Source organism: Rhinolophus sinicus, linkage group LG16, assembly GCF_036562045.2.
Source record: "Rhinolophus sinicus isolate RSC01 linkage group LG16, ASM3656204v1, whole genome shotgun sequence".
Lineage (NCBI taxonomy): Eukaryota > Metazoa > Chordata > Mammalia > Chiroptera > Rhinolophidae > Rhinolophus > Rhinolophus sinicus.
The window spans coordinates 24,458,474-24,476,889 of record NC_133765.1 but is presented as its reverse complement, the minus strand read 5'-3'; the positions used below and the strand labels follow the sequence as shown (position 1 = coordinate 24,476,889).

Here is an 18,416-nt window from a genome sequence, read left to right as displayed (position 1 = left end):
AAAACAATAGTACTCTATTTAAAAGTATAAGAAAACAGAAAATTTCACATATCGTTTTCTGCAATCTATTTGAAGATAGTTTTAAGTGGAGAAAAAAAATGTGTCTGCTTTCAAAAGGAAAAACATAACAGCTTCATTGAAACACAACTTATTCAAGACTCTCTTCTGACTGTGGTGTAGCTAACACAACATCACACTTGGAATATGTACAAGAGAATAAATTAAAGATAAATGCTAATAGAGCTCTTAATTTCCCTAATTTTGGGAAATGTGACAAAATGCTTTAATGTTTGTTTTTTCCCCAATGTTTTTAAATTTCCAACTTTTAAATCACAAGCTCCATCAAAGCTTATTTACAGCCCACCAAAAATACATTCAAATTCCCATCCCAGTACAAAGAAACTATTCTTCATGTACACAGTCTCTTTTACATACAAAATACTAAACACAAATAAATCCCCATTTAATGTTGTTCTTTTTATGTCCTTTGAAATGAAAGTGTTTCAAAGATAAAGTAGATATTTTCTAAGTGGAATTGACCTGTTCATAGTTGTATTCTCCCTGTGACTAATGCATAACTTTTACAGTGAGCAGAATAGCATTTCTAGGAATGCAGAGTATTTGGGCATGTTTCCTCATAAAATCATTGTTAACACATTGCAAAGGTAACATGCAAGACAAAATCCTGACTGTGAGTTCTCCTGTCTGGAAAAGAGAAGTCTCACGTCAAGTCAGTGGTGGTATTGAAAGTGGCATATATCACTTTGAATCATGCCCATGTTCAGTCAAGAATGATGAGGAAAACCATTCAGATGGACAGCTTCCGCAGGAAAACTAAGTAAATACGTAATTGTGGTTCCCCATGTCCCATCAGGCTTTCTTCTGTAGGTCAAAGGTAAAACAGCCGGTTTGACAAAGACTGATGTGGCACTTGGTGAATACTCTGGCCCACGAGGTAAGCCAGCTTATGGGCATAGTGACATGGAGCAGGCACGCGGATGACACCCTTTAGTTTAAAGGAGAACAACAACACATTTTTTTAACTTCATATCTACGTTCCCTACATTTTCATAGATACGAATTCAAGGTTCAAAAAGGACAGATTCAATTTTGCCCAATTTCACAGATCGGAAGGAAAATGGGTATCAAAAAATACTTACCGGTAAATTATAATACATGTGGCATAGTCTGTAAGTCAGACACTGCACTGTATCTGGGCTCAAGCGAACCGTGTCATGGATGACATTGTAATGAGTGGGAGTGACGGTACCATCTTTCACAGACTGACTTATAATAAAAAAGTCATACCTGGAAAATAGAACAGGTGGCTATCAGCTTGTTTCAGAAGAAAAAGAACGTAGCAAACTAGTATCTGAAGTGACCTCAATTTACAGAAATCCACTCTACAGACAGAGTCTCCTTTACACTTAAAAGGCTGGCCACTCACTGAAGAGTGATTTGAGAAAGCCAATCTACAGAGGACAGTGAAATCATTGACACCAGTAATAACTCCCACATGATTTGGACTTAAAAAGCATACGCACTGATGCCTAGAGGCAGAAATGTAAAATTGGCCCATTGGATATGGCCATAAGTAACTCCATTCAGAGATCCAGGGATGGATACTTCCCGCCTCTCCCTGACAATCACCTGAGTATGTTCAAATTCCCGAAATGATGTAACTGGAAAGGTTAATCAATTTATTATACACATTGAGTTTAGTTTTGTGTAGCATCTTTTGTTATGCTTTATGCTTATCATACTTTTGCTTTTTTCTTTACTCCTTTCTTCTACTACCGTGTTTTCCCGAAAATAAGACCTAGCCGGACTCTCATGGGTCTTTTGGAGCAAAAATTAATATAAGACCTGGTCTTATTTTACTATAAGGTAATATAATATAATATATAATATAGTATAGTATAATATAATAATATACTATAGTATATAATATATTACAATAATATATTATAATATATTATATAATGATATATAATATAATACCGGGTCTTATTAATTTTTGCTCCAAAAGACGCATTAGAGCTGGTTGTCCACTGGCTCTTATTTTCAGGGAAACAAGGTAGACTGATCAACGTTTCTGTCTGTCTTTAGTTTCGCTTCATTTTCCCTATTGGTGTGAGTGGCATGTTTTACTTCCCTCTGTGGTTTTACATAATTTTCTGATTTGCACAATTGACAAGCCTAAAGTTAACCAGGAGTCCTACCATTCTTCCTAACAACTGAAGCATCTTAGAATGATAAGTATATTTACAGTATGTTTTTTAAATTCCATGAGAATGAAACCCCCCCCAAAAAGTGTCTATAATCCAATGTCTCTATTCATATCATGTTTAACATTCCTTAGGTCCGTTCTTCCTTTCTCCTCTGAAGCACGCAAACCTTAACCAATTCTGTTCCTATTTGAATGAAAGGGAATCTTTAAAATCAATAAATAAACGTGGCTCACCATTCCCTCTTGGTCAACACTACATCAACAACCGTTCCTGGAAGTGGATTTTGAAGTCGTCCTTGAGACTGGACAAAAAACCTGGTGTTTATTCGTTTCTTCACCACAATGAAAGTTAGTTTGAAACTTAAAAAAAAATTACGATGAGTGTCACTATGATTAGTCAGTGTCATCCCTGAAGCATTCAGAGTGTTGAAACACCACATACGTAGGAACCATTAAAGAGAACGTGCAGGGCGGCTCTCTACTCATATACACCTCAGTTTTACTGTCTTAGCTCCACGTGGTTGAGACATAGCCACCCACCCATATCTTAGGGGAAGAGTCCCCTCCTCACAAGGCCAGCATCACTGCTATTTTCTAGATCGGGCACCAGGCTTCACTGATAAACAGATGAGACGAACCGAGGCAGCTGGGATGCATCCCCAGCCCTGGGACCCACAAAACTCCAGGATAAAGGCGTTGGATAAGTGCAAACCATTGACAAGAGAAGAAATTCTGAGGTGTCCTAAGCTACACCAAGAAAGAGGGTGGGAGCAAGAGACAAGGGAAGTTAATCAGTTAACGCAGACACAGGTGGAAACCAACCAAAGACAGCCCATGTTCCTGACTGCATGTTGAAACTTTGAATCAACTTCCAGGCAATTATTTCTGCAGTTACCTAAAGGATAGCTGACCACCAGATGTTACCACTTTCTGCTTATGGATGAACTTTCTGGACCGTTGCCTACAACCAATCCAGAAGCAACCAGTATTTCTTCCCATGTACTAGTCACCCATCCCAGAGCTTTCTCTGTTTCACCCTTTCCCACCCCCACTTATATATGGCCCATGTAAATTTTTTCAAAACAACTTACATCTTGCTTCCCCAAATTCACTGTATAAAAGAGCCCTGCCAACCTGAGCACAGCAGACGTGTTTGTCTTCTCATGTCGCCCTGCAACTGGTGGTTTAGATTGCATGGCCCAGGACCTGGTCCTTACCCTGGCTATTTCGCGTATGGCTCAATAAACCCTGTTTTTAATTTCAGGACAACTTTCCGTCTCAAAGGTTTTTGTTTAACACCATTGACAGACTCTGTTAAGACTTGGTTTTAATGACTTGGGTATGGAACACCAAGTCAAAGATGGGAGGCCCTGTTTTTCTCTCCTTCGATCCACTGAAGCTTGCTGTTTGTATCAAGCTCTTATCATGTACACATCATAATAGTCACAGATTGTTTTCAAAGGCTAAAATGTAGAGCTTACAAAATCTGCACTTCACAAAACATATACCTACTTTTGTGACTTGAAAATACTTTCTAAGGAGGACACAATCTGTGGAATTTCATAGTCAATCAAAGCTTGAAGTTGACCATCTCCCACTCCATCTCGATACACAATAATAGAATATGGCAGAATTGAATTACGTTCATACCAGAGCTTCAGGGCCTCTGGAAGGAAATCAGAAACACATGTAAATAAACTGTAACTTGGAACAAACTGGCCACTGCTTATTTTGACAACTTTTAGGTGCATTTTCCAACACTGTAGCTTTCAGGAGTTTTGCTGCTTAAGCCCTCAGTCTAGTCCATGGTTTCTCAACAATAACAGGAGAAATTCTGAGCCAGATAATTCTTTGTGGTGGTGGTGGGGGTGGTATTGGTGTCCCGTGTGTGGTAAGATGTTTAGCAGCATCTCTGGCCTTCTCCACTAGACTACATGCCAGTAGCACCTCCATTCCTGTTGCAATAGCCAAAAGTGTGTCTAGTCATTGCTACATGTCGCCTGGGGGACAGCCTCTCCACTGGTGGAGATCTACTGGGAGAGAGTCAGGAGCTCCAACCTTCACAGGACACTGACCTTGCAAGCAGGCCCTCAGCCCATTCACAAGCTCCTGCCCCGATTCCTGGAAGATACACTGAGAAAACCACCTGTTTGGAGAAATAAGCCATCAGTTTGGAAAACTGGATTCTGAAAATTTCATCACTTTGATTCTGAATTAATCCATGACCCCCCCCACCCCCCAAAATCACTCTTGGTAGCTGAGGATCCAATTAAGGATCCATTCTTTCATTTCCCTGCAGAGAACAAAATATTGGTCTCTTCTGATATCTGAGCATTAAAAATTTTTGAATGCACACAAATAGTAGTACAGAATGAAGCATTCATTAACATTCTACAAATTGTGCACACGTTCTGTGTGCCTGACTCCGTGTCGGTCCCACCTACTGGGGAACACCCCGAAATGAAAATCCTGGTGATTCCTGCTTCCAGGCCGATCCCGTAAACGATGGGTCATCCATAACAACCTGCTTAGAGGGAGCAGTGTGCTTTGGAAATTTAATAGCTATTATGATCGCTTCCCAACATAGCAAGTAAAGTTATGTATTTGTTCCACATTTCTATCTCCGTAGTACTTTTTTATCTACTTGAGAGTATTATGAAGACCTCACATGGAGTGATGTATCTGTCTGTCTGCCTATTCACTAGAATTCACACTCCATGGGACGAGATCAGGCATTTTCACTGCTGTATTCTCGACATTTGAACAGAGCAAGCATTCAAAAATAGCTGTTGAATGAATGAAAACTTATTTCTCCCTATTATCGCAACATTATTTTCTAATCCCCCCCCCCAAAAAAAAAAAGCAGAGCAAAATAATGCTACTGTATTGAAATAAAGTATGAGTGGAAAAAAATGATGTCATCTGTGAACACAGATCTTCCTTAAGGAATACTCTGGACTTATACCTAATGGGCCACAAACATCGTTAAATATAGTGATTTGTGATGGTCACACATAATGTTCAAGGACCTATAAACTGAACTGGGTGCAAATCCATTGAAAGTGTGCTGTGGTTTCTACTCTACGCACCGAAAATCAAAGGGTCCATGGAGAAAAGGAGAAGCATGGGTGATAGAAATACACCTCCTTTTGCATATACATTATATATAAATGTATGATAACAGGGGCCTATAGGTACAGGATCTGTCTTCACCCATGTATATCCTAAGTGCTGTCCCATATGTTAATAGTCACCATGCAGAGTCTCACGGATCAGAGCGTGTGGTAGGCAGAATTCTACCTGTCCTAAATCCTGGAACCTGGGGATGTAGTGAGATGTCACTTCTATGATTATATTACATGTCACAGTTGACTTTATGATGAGATTTTTCCAGATGGGCCATATCTGATCTCATGAAGCCCTTAAAAAGCAGAGAGTTTTCTCTGGCTGATGGCAGGAGAGGAAGTTGGAGAGATTCAAAGCAGGTCAAAGACTCCGTGTACCCTGGCTGGTTGGAAGATGGTGAGGGCAGACATGCAAAAAGGAACATGGACGAAACTCTAGAAGCTGAGTCTGGCCTGTAGCTGACAGCCAGCAAGGAACCAGGGGCCTCTGTCCTCCAACCACAAGAAAGTGGATTCTGCCATTACTATGTGCTCTTGGAAGAGGAGCCCACGCCTCCTCGTGAAAATGGCTCAGCAACAATTTCCTCTTTGTCTTGTAAGGCCTGAGAGTCATGATCTGACTCACAAAACTGTGCAGGGACACGTGGATGTTGTCTGAGATGTCATATTGGCCGTAAATGTTTAGGCAGCAATAGGAAACAATGTGGAGCCCTCCATGCACAATGTTTCGGGAGCCTAACTTTGCCAGAAGTTCAGGAGAGCAGGTGGCTAAGAAGTCACCAAACATGAGTCAGGCCCACCTCTCCCATTTGGTCCTTAGATTGCTACCCACTGAACAATGTCGGCCAAAGCTCACTCACTCCGTTAAGTCTTCGTTCATGCTTGCCACAAATCCTGCAATTGACTTCTGTCGATTCACAGTATCGTGGAAACAATCGATACCAATGAACATTGCATTCTGCAGCTTCAGTTAAAAAAAAAAATAAAAGCAGTAAAATGAGTTAGAACAGAATACAAGTAAATTTCACAATTCAATTTAAAAAATAGTGAAATAGACTCTTAACAAATTGCACTGCACACAAATAAAGAGAAGGCCACGAAATCCACCGTACTCCTGTTTGCACTTTCCAGAGGGCTCCTCCCATCTTGCAGTTCATCTGCTGGGCAATCTTTGTAGCAATGGTCATGAGCGTCTGGGGTTTGTCTAAGGTCTGCGCCACCACACACTGGCTTGGAATTGGGCAGTTGACACACAGGTATTTTTTAATGCCATCATACATTGCTTTCCTGTCACTGGACAGCACACAAACGACCTTGGGAAAAAAGCAAACATGAACTTCTCCAAGATGCAATAACACAGTGATGTGAGAATCGGACACCACATTGAAGGAGCTAGTTAGGTGGGATACTGACAAAGTAGAGTCTCTCTATTTAGCAAATAGCTGCATTGATGAGGGTGAAGGGTCCAGAATCACATTACATGAAACTATTGTGAGGGTGAGTGTGAGGAAGAAATTTGGCGACATGCATCAATTGCTTAAACTTACTAAAGCCTTTCACCCTAGTTATTAAATTTCCAGTTTATTATGAAGTCGACAGGGTTGGGGTAAAAACGTAAAGTGAAACAGACCATAATCAGGACAGTCACCGCTTACGGGATGATTACGACGTGAGGGGCACTTGCCAAGCATTTTGCTTGCATCAGTTATTCTTCCAACAACCTACTGAGATCAATACTTATGAACCCCATTGCACCCCTGAGCATACAAGCTTGGGAGTTAGGGAAACGGCCTGATTTACAAGCAGCAGAGGAAGGTCCCAAACATTTGTTAGGACCTTCAGTAGGACAGTGAGCAGTTGGGAAGAGAGGGTACCGCTGGGCTTATTTCTAACTATAATAAGAAAATCACCCATATATTATTTTTAACATAACGATGCTTGTAGGACATTTTTAGCAGACATTCTTTATCAGATTAGGGAAATTCTTTTCTCATTCTAGATTGAGTTTTTCTTTTCACATGAATGGGTGTGGAATTTTAGCAAATGCATTATCTGCTTAGATTAAGAGAAGTGTTTTTCCCGCTATTTCACCATGCTAACCAGCTAATAGTTTTTAGAAAAATGAAAACTATTTCAAATTTTCAAATTGACTGGCACACTCTAGCTCATGGTGGTCTGCTAATCTTTCTTCCCTAAAGGAACTTCACTTATTCCTAATGTGATTAAGTCTTCCTCTGGCTTTTTTCTTCAGTCTCGACAATATCAAATTTTAATATTTTCAGCTTTGTGGGTTATGTTCAGATTTGTTGGTTGCTCCCTATTTAGTTTCTGCTTTGATTTTATTGCTTGTTTCATTATTCTTTAGTTTGCTTTACTCTGTTCTTAGTTCATTAAAATTCAGACTTCATTCCCGATATATCCATCAAAGGTTGTAGGTCCCCTCTCATTTCCAGTTTGCTGTTTCTCACAGATTGTGATCCATACTGCTTTTACATGGTTTCTCAGTTATCAGTGCTTTTTTTTTTTTCAAATTTTCATTGACATTATCCTCTAGTCTAGTTGTTACTTAAAAATAATTCTTTGGTTCTTGAGTGTATGTGGTTTAATGATTTCTAACTGTAATGTACTATGGTCAATAGGATACTGGTCCTTCATTATTTGCCTAAGATTTCTCCCTGTCCATTGTAACCAATTAAAGACAAAACAAACTTACAGATACGCTTTTAAAAAGCACCTGGTCTTTTGGGTACAGAATATGCATACACACACACACACACACACACATCTCTCTCTCTCTCTCTCTCTCTCTCTCTCTCTCTCTCTCTCTCGAGATTAGTAGGTTAATAAGTGGAGCTTTTAAATGAGTTAAAAATCTTCTGCATTTTAATTTTTTATTAATGACCTCCGAGTTTCCTGAGTGTGGTCAGCTAATATTGTCTCCTAAAATGTCAGCTTCTGGAGTAGCATGAAACTGTCTCTTCCTGAGAAGAGCTGTTCAAGCTGATGAAAATAGAGGCCATGCCTGATGGCGGCTCAGCCAGTTTAACAGGGCAATAAAGATGTGAAGGGTTAAGAGGGAAGTGGGGACCCAGAGAGGTGATCCCCGCAACTGAAGCTACATCACCCTGTGGTATCTGCTTATCCCCATAAACATGGCTGAGAGGTTGGAAGGCTATGAAAAGTCTGACAACCTCATAGAAGGAGAAGGACAGACATTGAGGACCAGGTCCTGCCAAGCAAAGGAGACTTACTTGAGTTAGAAATTGCGTGTCTACCACTCCACAACAAACTGATTAGATTTGTAACACTAAGCGTTAAGATATGAAAGTACAAGAATGTGTACACTGATTGGTACAACTATTTTGGAAAACTGATCAGTAGCATCTAATGACATGGCAATTCCAATCCCAGGTAAATCCCCAACAGAAATACACACCTATGTGCACAAAAGACATGTACAGAAGTATCCATAACAGTACTGTAAGGAACAGCAAAACTAGAAACATCTCAAAGGTTCATCAACAGTAGAACGAATTAAGTTAAAAACTTGTATCAAGCAAGAGAACAAATAAGACTACAGCTACACTGAACAAAGATGAACCGCAAGGTTGAGTAGAAGAAAAGACACACAAAATACTATGTAAATATACAACTCTTTTCAGGTCAAGTTTAAAAACAGGCCACACCAAGCTATGGTGATAGAATTCAGCGTAGCAGTTGCATTTGCAGGATAGTGACTGAAAGGGACAAAGTGAGCTTCAAATAGGAATAAAAGCTTACGATCCATGAAATAATATTCCATGAGTCCATGTTTATAGAAGTAAATAAATAAATAGAAAAGTATGAAAAGGTCTTCCTTACAATAGAATACCAATAAATACAGAAAGAATGTTGAAAGCATAAAAAAAAAAAAAAACCCTGCCATTTTGGTGAGCACCATAGTAAGTGTTTTGGGCAAGACTCATAAATGGATGCTAAAAGTAGTGAGTGAAATTTCAATGAGAAACCGGAAATGTGCAGTCTGAAAGTGTCAGCCCACAATCAATGTATCCATCAGAATGGGAAGAAATAGTAACTTCAAAATGGTGAAACCTTCCAGACCTCACCTTCATCACATAATCAAAATGAAAATTACCAGTCAAATCAACATCGTGTGCTTCCTGATATCATGAATTGAGAATAACATGGAATGAACTTCTCTGGTCTTCGGCAAGAATGCATGACCTGAATCAAATCGTGAGGAAGTGGGCAAACCCATAGGGAGGATGATTGTTCTGTAAACTCACTGGCCAGTGCAATTCCAAAATGTCAAGGCCATAAAACCCAAACAAAGACGGAAGACATTTTCCAGATTGAAAGGAGACTAAATGAGTGTGCCAGGCAGACGCCTCAGGTGACCCCTGATGGACCAGACAAATAATTTGTTTTGCTACAAAGGAGAGGACTGGTAGAATTTGGATTAGGTATGTAGACAAATGGCTCAGCTATAGTACACATACATACTATAACTACTGTGAATAATGGCACATAAATATATACTCACATGTGGACACACATTTATGGGGTGCCAAACTGTGTACACAAAAAATGTGTACAAGTGGACACTTTGGTCAACGTTACTCAAGCAATAGTTCGCCGTCATCAGAAGTGTCTGGACGCTGATGGGAACCACTTTGAGCACCTCTTGTCATTGCAGAAGTCAAACGTGACTTGTATTCATCTTTGTTATTGGTATATATTGTTATTGGTATATATTGAGTTATTTACATCTTTGTTATTGGTATATATTGAGTATTACAATTTTGATACAGTTTCTCTTAATGTGTGTACATTTTTTTTGCCTCTGTATATGTTACATATATAAGGAGAGGGAAAGAATGATTATGTGCAGATGGATGGATGATAGATACAGATATAGATATAGATATAGATGGATGAGGGAGAGAGAGAATGATTATATGGATGTGGTAAAATTTAATAAAATCTGGGTGACAGTTATAAAGAGATGTGTACTATCTTTGCAACTCTTCCCGTAAGTCTGAAATTACATTAAAATATACAGTTAGAAGAAATGAAAGTTTTTAAATATTCAGGAAAACAAAAATTAGAGGTTTCAGATTGGATTAATGTGTAATTGTGATTTTAAAAAGAAAAACTGTAAGAGTCTATTTAAAAGAGTGGGGACTATGTTCCCAGTTGGCATTTTTACTGCAAATGTCTGATTTTCAGGAACAGGTTATTAATATTATGTGTGAGATCACTCTATTTCATTTTTATTTTTTTAGCTTTAAATTATTAATACAATACTAGATTGGCTTTCCTTCCTGTAAAAATAAAAAAATAATCCCATAGCTGGAATATACTTTTATTTCCTCTACTTTTGCCTTACTCCTCCAACTCGCATGTTTATAGGAATTTCATTCTTTAGTATTCATGGCTTGTTTAAATGGTGGTCTAGAAGCTGTTGTCTTCATACCCCATGAGGAAAATGTATTGCCAAGCTATATGAGTACTTATGAATTATTGGTAGTGTTACCACCAATCCTTATCACATGTTGATGAAGTTAACGTTTTGTTTTAGACTTACTATAAATACAGAAGGTGCCAAAACCTATATACACATTTTTAGAAAGGAAAAAACTTAAAATTGTCATACTCAATATATACTAATAACGAAAGATGAATACAAGTCACATTTGACTCCTGCAATGACAAGAGGTGCTCAAAGTGGTTCCCATCAGCGTCCAGACAGTTCTGATGATGGCGAACTACTGCTTGAGCAACGTTGACCAAAGTGTCCACTCGTATACATTTTTATGGCACCCCCGGTGTGGTTTGATGTCTTCTTATCCCATCCAATGGATTATCTTACTCATCCTGTCTTTGGCCTAATGTCCAGTACCACACAGCCTTTGAAATTTGTCAGCCGCCTAGCTTCACCCCAGCTTACATGCAGGAATTCCCCTCTATTCCTGGTCTATGGAGGTTTCCATTTGTACTTAAAAGGCAATTTTGCACATAATTTCCTGTCTCTATTTTATCAGTTATTCCAAGTGCACAGAAGAAGGATTGTAGATATCCCGTCCCAATCCCCTTCATCTGACACACCTGAAAATATTTAAGGGGCTGCCTTGAGCAAAAGATGATATTGCACCGAAAAGCGAAGCTAGGATAAATGAGTAAAAGTGGGACAAGTTCCCACGCAAGAGATAAAAGAAAATTTTAAAAGCAATTCCCACCATGAAGAAGGCAATCTTTAGCTTTCAGGCAGATGCTAAATGAGCAAGAGCAATTCCTTTTAGGAGAACAGGCTGGGAATCAAACAACTACCAAGGCCCCTTCAGCTCTGGTCCTAATGTAACGTTTTGCTGATTCCCAGGGCGTCCCCTGATTGAGCTGAACTACACCAGCAGAGAAGAGGGAGACACAGGACTCAATCACGAAACAGGAAGCAAGACACAAAATGTAAGTACAACAGGATTTCCAACATAAGACGTTTCATTTGGGAATGAGTGTGGTTCACAGAATGTATCCTTCCTTCAGAGTAGCCTCAAAGGTTCCTTAGTGGAAACCAAGAGGAGAAAAAAGTCTAGGCTTTAGGGAGAAGACCATAGGAGAGACCTGGTTTCATGATCAAAAAATAAAGACCTTTTTGAAGATCATCCTGGAGGAAGAAGGAAGAATGTGAGATAAGTTAGGGGAAAGAACCCAACGAAGGAAGGAAAAAGAAGTTGTTTTTAGTCATTCAGACACAACTTAATGATACGTTGGTCAAAGACAGTGGATGGGAGAAAGGAAAGGAAAGGTCCCAAGAAAATACTGAGCAAAGGGAAGAGCATGTGCTGGAAGAGAAAGATCATAGACTTTGCAGGTTAAAGCTGGGGAGAGAAATGAACATCACGTGATGATTACCATAACCTGTATTACTTTACATTTGTATGGTGTTTTTCAGTTTGAGACTTAAAAAAAATAATAATTCCAAGTCCTCCAGCCTGAAAGAATTAGCATAATATGGTGATATTAAGTAGTAGCTAAAACCCAGAAGTCTGATTCAGCTACAGTCGAGGGATACATTTGTATTTGTTTCCTAGTTCAGTAAAACCAATGGCAACATTCCAAATTCCAAAACACATACAAATGCAGCTGTAGAACCATCAGGAAGGATTGTGTAGATATCAGACACTTACCATCTGTGTATTTGATGAATCATGTTTTTCTAAGACGGTTACATAGGATTTGACTGTATCACTTACTTCAATCCTAGAAAATAAGTATATATCATCTATATTCAAAAGGTAATGAACTGTGAAACACACAAGACACATTTTATCCAGCCAATGCAACATGATATAAAGCAAGACAAGATACAATGCCAAGATAGGCATTTCTGTTGAAAGTTTGCTTTTAAAGCAAGTTTGATTTTTGGAAACACGTTTGGGAGCTAGTTCTTAATATCACCCCATCCATTCCCATCAAGTTGCTAATTGTTGTATCTTCCTCAACTTGTATCCCAAGAACCACAAACTATGGCTCACATGAGCCTGTTTTAATATTTGTTGACTGGAGTAGATTAGACTATTGTGTTTACAGACTTTCAGAGTTTTGATAAAGCAATCGAGTCCTACAATTTAATATTTTCAGTTATTCCACCTTCTGATTGCTGACAACTGACTTTTACATCGGAAGTGATTTCTGTCCTCCTTACATTTTTGCATCTCGCATAGCTATGCCCATGGTGGGTGTGACTTTCCGTAGACTCTGCATTAAGGAAAAGGCTGCTCCATAATTTCTCTTTGTATAGAGGATCAGCCAATTATCCAGCGACTTCACATTGAGTAAGGGTCCACTTCTTGTTTCTCTTGACCATTCTGCAAATTGTGGATTGGAGTCAAACTGGAAGAGAATTCCGAGACATGGTATAAAACATCATTACCAAAAAAAATCATCTAAGATCCTTTCCACTATAAGTTTGTGCTCTTTCCTACTGAAATATTATGATTTTGAACTTCAGTCCTGACCAAATTAGATATTTTTCCTTGAGATATAGGTTAGTAATACTGGGATTCTACCACGGGTTACTCTGGATTGCTTTGATTTAAGGTATCTGACTCTTAAGGACTATTTGGAAGATCATTTGTCCACCATACTAATAAAGACATAATATTAAGTTTACTATATGCCAAGCACTTTACATGCATTTATTGCTTGTTCTCTCATATAGAAAGAACAAGTAACCTAAGAATAGAGAGCAGTCCGAGGTACTGACACAACTGAGTTAGTTTCTCTTTGTGTTACTTACCGTGTTTCTCCAAAAATAAGACCGGGTCTTATAGTAATTTTTGCTCCATTAGGGCTTATTTTCAAGAGATGTCTTATTTTTTCCTGTACAACAATCTACATTTATTCAAATACAGTCATGTCATCTTCTTCTGAAACATTGTCATAGCATACTAAATGCGTCCATCTGGCTGACGATCTTAACTGGGGCTTATTTTTGGGTAGGTCTTATTTTCAGGGAAACACGGTACTATTCATTTGATCCAACTATGACATGACAGTTTTGAAACTGTCTTACCGCCCTTTTCCCTTGGAAAATTCTCACTTCTTTCAAAATTCTTCCTGAGAAGGACAAAAATTGGGTATCAAATTGGAAATTCCAGTGTTGAAGCTCCTTTTGCACATTCTTATCTCTGAAAGTTAAAACAGTTCCACGTGATCCAAAGAAAATAAGCAAAAGCAGCACCATGTGCAAAACACAGGGCAGTTTCCCTCTCATCCAAGGTCCCTTATTGCTTGTCCTCAGTATTGAGTTGCTGCAGGTAAACTCCTTAAAACTGCAATAGTCTCGTCTGTGCTCTCACATTTGTGCAGGCCCTTCTTCTCTGGTTCATTCTTCCCCCATCCAGGTCTCCGTTAACATTGCAATGACAAAAGCAACAGGGTTGTCCCCCAAAATATCATTTTCTTCCTCACTGTCATTTTTTAATCGAAGAATCTGAGATACATACCAAGGGACCTGCAAAGGTCTCAACTTCAGGAGAGAGAGAGGGAGAGAGAGGGAGAGAAAGAGAGAGAGAGAACTTACTGTTGCATATTGTCCATTAATTCTTTCAATTTAAGCTGCCTTTTTTCTGGCTCCAACCTCATATGAGTACATAAGTCTCTCATCACCCTGTAGTCTTTCCGCATTGTATCTGTTAGACCTTTTAAAAAAATCCAAAAGATACAGGTGAACAGGCAAGAATAGATTCTTATCAGAGAAGACTTAACTGTTGTATCTAGAAGAGGAAGAACCAGTGGAGAGAACACAGCTGTGGTCACAGGGAGCGCTGTGACACGCCCGTACTTCTACCTCATAACATCCGGGGCTTTAAAGGGGGGTGGTCGGCTGCGGAGACAGCATAAATCCACAGTACCTGTCAGGTGGCAGAGCTCAGGAACCAGGAATATAGGTTCGTGGGGCGTATCCTGTTGGCGCTTTTTCCATTTGCCCTTGCTCATCAAAAGTGGCTGGTTTAAGACAGTGACCTGGACGTTGTACTGCTCGACAGAAGCAAGAAAGAACATTGGCAAACCCTTAGTAACATCACACACAGTGGTACAAGAATGCATTTTTGGATCACCAGTGGAAGTCCTGCAGTGTGCAGCAGACGTCGTTTCCCCAAGTTAAAGGATGCCTTAAAAATACCCCTCAGAGTCTCTTAAGTTAGCTGTGCCAGGGGTCACATCTCTTTTATTTCTTATGAACACACAAGGCCGAGGAGAGCAGTTGTCATCTTGGCCATCATGCTACCGTTTTTTAACTCTCTATAGGCAGATGGGCGAGGGACCCTTAGAGTACATTTCTCAACACAGTAACTGCCTTAAACCTTCCTAAAACACCTTGAGAACTTTCAAGAGCATTCCCAACGTTGTTGGGATATCCAGAAAGGCAAAGTCAATGACCTTTGAGATGAAATTTGTAGAATTCACAGGCCAGTATAAGCTTAGGTAGTGGAATCAGCCTGTGTAGATGTAGGAGAGGGGAGGGCCGTGTCTCCATCACATCCTCTCCCTTCCTTCCCCCAGCTTGCATTCCATAGCCTGTCACACCACTTCCTCATAAATGCCATGAATTCCCTCCCTACTCTATGTCTTCGTCATACCAGTTGGCAAGTCTCTAACGCTGGTAAAACCAGACTTTATGTTCTGTGCATGTAACCAGCACTCAAACCCTGCGGACTGGCTCTTCAGTTACTGTTGGTGCCTCCATCTAAAAGGGGCACTCTATTTACATTCCCTACCCATTCAAAACCCAGCATCTCATCCTTTCTCACCTCTTCTCAAATCTCCTCTACACCCCCCTTCTCTCCTCCCCCCACTAACTCAGCCAGTGGTCTTGCTTCATGCTTCACTGAGAAATACGAGGCTGAGGACAGGAAGCCTCTGACACTCTGCCCTCCTCTGACCTTCTTCTCTTAGACATACGCTCTGCTTGTCACCTGGAGGGTGTGACCTGCTCCAGAGAAAAGCCAGTCCCTCTACTCAAGCTCTGGATGCCAACCTCTTGTCTACTTCGGGGATTGTGTTATTATCCCTTATTTCTTACATTCGGTAGTGTCCATTTCTCCCTCTCTGTTGGATGATGTCATAAAAACATACTATTCCCTAATATAAAAAATCCTCTTCCATCTACATATTTATTATACCATTTCTCTTCTTTTGTAACAAGTATTGCTCCATTTTTTCTTCAGTGCCTTCCACCTAGACTTCAATTTCCACCATTACACCATTTGCTCTTGGCAATAAACTCTATGCTATGAAAACAAATACACTCTTTCCAGTGTGTATTTCCCACCCACCCCCAGCTTTATTGAGTACAATTCGTGTACAGAAACCTGCATCGAGTTAATGTACACAATTTGGTGAGTTTGGACATACGTATACCCTCCAGTTTAAGCTCTTCTTCACATTCTACAGGCAGCGAGGCATGTCCTCCCTCTCTCTCTTGAAATACTTTGTTGTCTTGATCAGCTACATACAGAGGGTGCCAAAAAAATGTACACACATTTTAAGAAAGGAAAACTCTATTAAAATTGGAATACTCAATATACACTGATAACAAAAGATGAACACAAGTCACGTTTGACTTCTGCAATTACTTTTCTAGAGAACACACAAGCCTTGTTGGGGATCTGGATCCATCATGCCCTTCCTGAAAATGGTGCCTTTGCACTACCTTGTCTCTTCTCCTGATGTGCACACAGCTCGCTCCCTCCTGACATTCACATATCAGCATCTCAGAGAAGCTTCCCATGACCACCCAGTCTAGGTAACCACCGGATAGTCTCCATAATACCCCCCAGTTTTAAATATCTGCACATCCCTCATAGCTATCAAAATAGTTTTCTTCTTGTATGCCAGCTCTCTGCCTGCCATGAGAATGCAAGTTCTTTGAGAGCAGAGAACTCAATTGTCTTACCAGTGTAAGCGGTAGGACAATTAAGATCACAGACTCATCCTAGAAAACGTGCTGCACACCTCCTTGCTGAATAGCTCTACGGTCACCTTCCAAGTACTCCCCTTGGGAAGCTGTGCACTGACACCAGTGCCCAGTCCACCCTTCAAAGCAGTTTTGGAACCTTTTCCTGGAATGGCCATCAGAGCTGTCGTATTACCCTTGATGTCCTGAATGTCATCAAAATGTCATCCTTTCAATATTTCCTTTATTTTTGGGTAAAGAAAGAAGTCATTGGGGGCCAGATCAGGTGAGTAGGGAGGGTGTTCCAATACAGTTATTTGTTTACTGGCTAAAAGCTCCCTCACAGACAGTGCCGTGTGAGCTGGTGCACTGTCGTGATGCAAGAGCCGTGAATTGTTGGTGAAAACTTCAGGTTGTCTAACTTTTTCACGCAGCCTTTTCAGCACTTCCAAATAGTAAACTAGGTTAGCTGTTTGTCCAGTTGGTACAAATTCGTAATGAATAATCCCTCTGATATAAAAAAAAAAAAAGATTAGCAACATGGTTGCAACAAGTTCATGAACTTCATTGTCAAACCTCATATACCGGCTATATCACTAAATGCTTTCTGGATTGAATGAACAAGCACTAAGCATGGAGCACAAAAGAGGATAATCTCGTAATGGAACCATCCCCTTGAAGGGATGTCAGAGGACTATTGTGTTTCCCCGAAAATAAGACCTAGCCAGACAATCAGCTCTAACCCCTCTTTTGGAGCAAAAATTAATATAAGACCCGGTCTTATATTATAGGAAAACAAGACCGGGTCTTATATTAATTTTTGCTCCAGAAGACGCATTAGAGCTGATTGTCTGGCTAGGTCTTATTTTGGGGGGAAACACGGTATGTACGCTACATGGTAACAAGTAGCTATGTTTTGGGTTCTGATATAAAAATACTAGGTTTTTTTTTAATCATCCATTTATAAGTTCTTCCCATTTGCTACAAATATCTGCAGTTCATTTAATTATCTTTCTCTCATTTGCCAAAGCCAGAAAACCAACCTCATCAACCGATGTAGCTTAGTTTACTAAGCAAAGTTTACCTTTTGTGTGTGTGTGTGTGAACACTCAAAGATTAAGGAATCCATGAATTATGAGACTTCACACATATTTGGCATAATTTCAGATGGTAATTGGTCATTTTTTGTCTTCATTTTGAACCAAGTTCTACAAGACGGAAACTTTTAACATGAAAAAAGTTTTCACATCTGAAGTCTTCCCACATTCATTTTCTCAAGAGAAATACGTTTAACTACATAATGTAGGCATGAAGACATTAAAATTTAAAATGTATTTAAATAAAATTTCATACCCTCTTATAGTATTCCACAAAGGTGATTTTAGTGCCATCTGATTTTTTAAATTCAGTTTCGGGAGTTTCCTTCCAATTAATAGCATCCACCCTGTAGGTTTTGTTGTTGAACCTGTGGAATAATCACAATATACATGGTATTATCCCTGACTTACTCATTACATAGAACCAGGCAAGAAATAAGGGGGTTTAAATCCTACAAGTAATTGCAGGATATATCAATTTTATTAAGATGAATTCACATGGA

At 39.6% G+C, this 18,416-nt stretch overlaps 1 protein-coding gene across 1 annotated transcript in view; it reads right to left on the bottom strand.

Moving 5' to 3' along the window:
- Positions 1-759: 759 nt before the first annotated feature.
- The window catches only part of PIWIL3 (piwi like RNA-mediated gene silencing 3), a 39,325-nt gene continuing 21,668 nt past the window's right edge, over positions 760-18,416 (bottom strand). The window contains exons 10-22 of the mRNA XM_074321802.1: positions 18,170-18,281; positions 14,772-14,898; positions 14,441-14,558; positions 13,931-14,045; positions 13,061-13,248; positions 12,543-12,615; positions 6,468-6,668; positions 6,216-6,319; positions 4,306-4,376; positions 3,743-3,896; positions 2,465-2,590; positions 1,161-1,308; positions 760-1,006 (exon numbers count right to left, since the gene is read on the bottom strand). Coding sequence (XP_074177903.1) covers positions 890-1,006; positions 1,161-1,308; positions 2,465-2,590; positions 3,743-3,896; positions 4,306-4,376; positions 6,216-6,319; positions 6,468-6,668; positions 12,543-12,615; positions 13,061-13,248; positions 13,931-14,045; positions 14,441-14,558; positions 14,772-14,898; positions 18,170-18,281 — 1,654 coding nt within the window. The 3' untranslated portion in view covers positions 760-889. The remainder of the gene's footprint in view (positions 1,007-1,160; positions 1,309-2,464; positions 2,591-3,742; positions 3,897-4,305; positions 4,377-6,215; positions 6,320-6,467; positions 6,669-12,542; positions 12,616-13,060; positions 13,249-13,930; positions 14,046-14,440; positions 14,559-14,771; positions 14,899-18,169; positions 18,282-18,416) is intronic.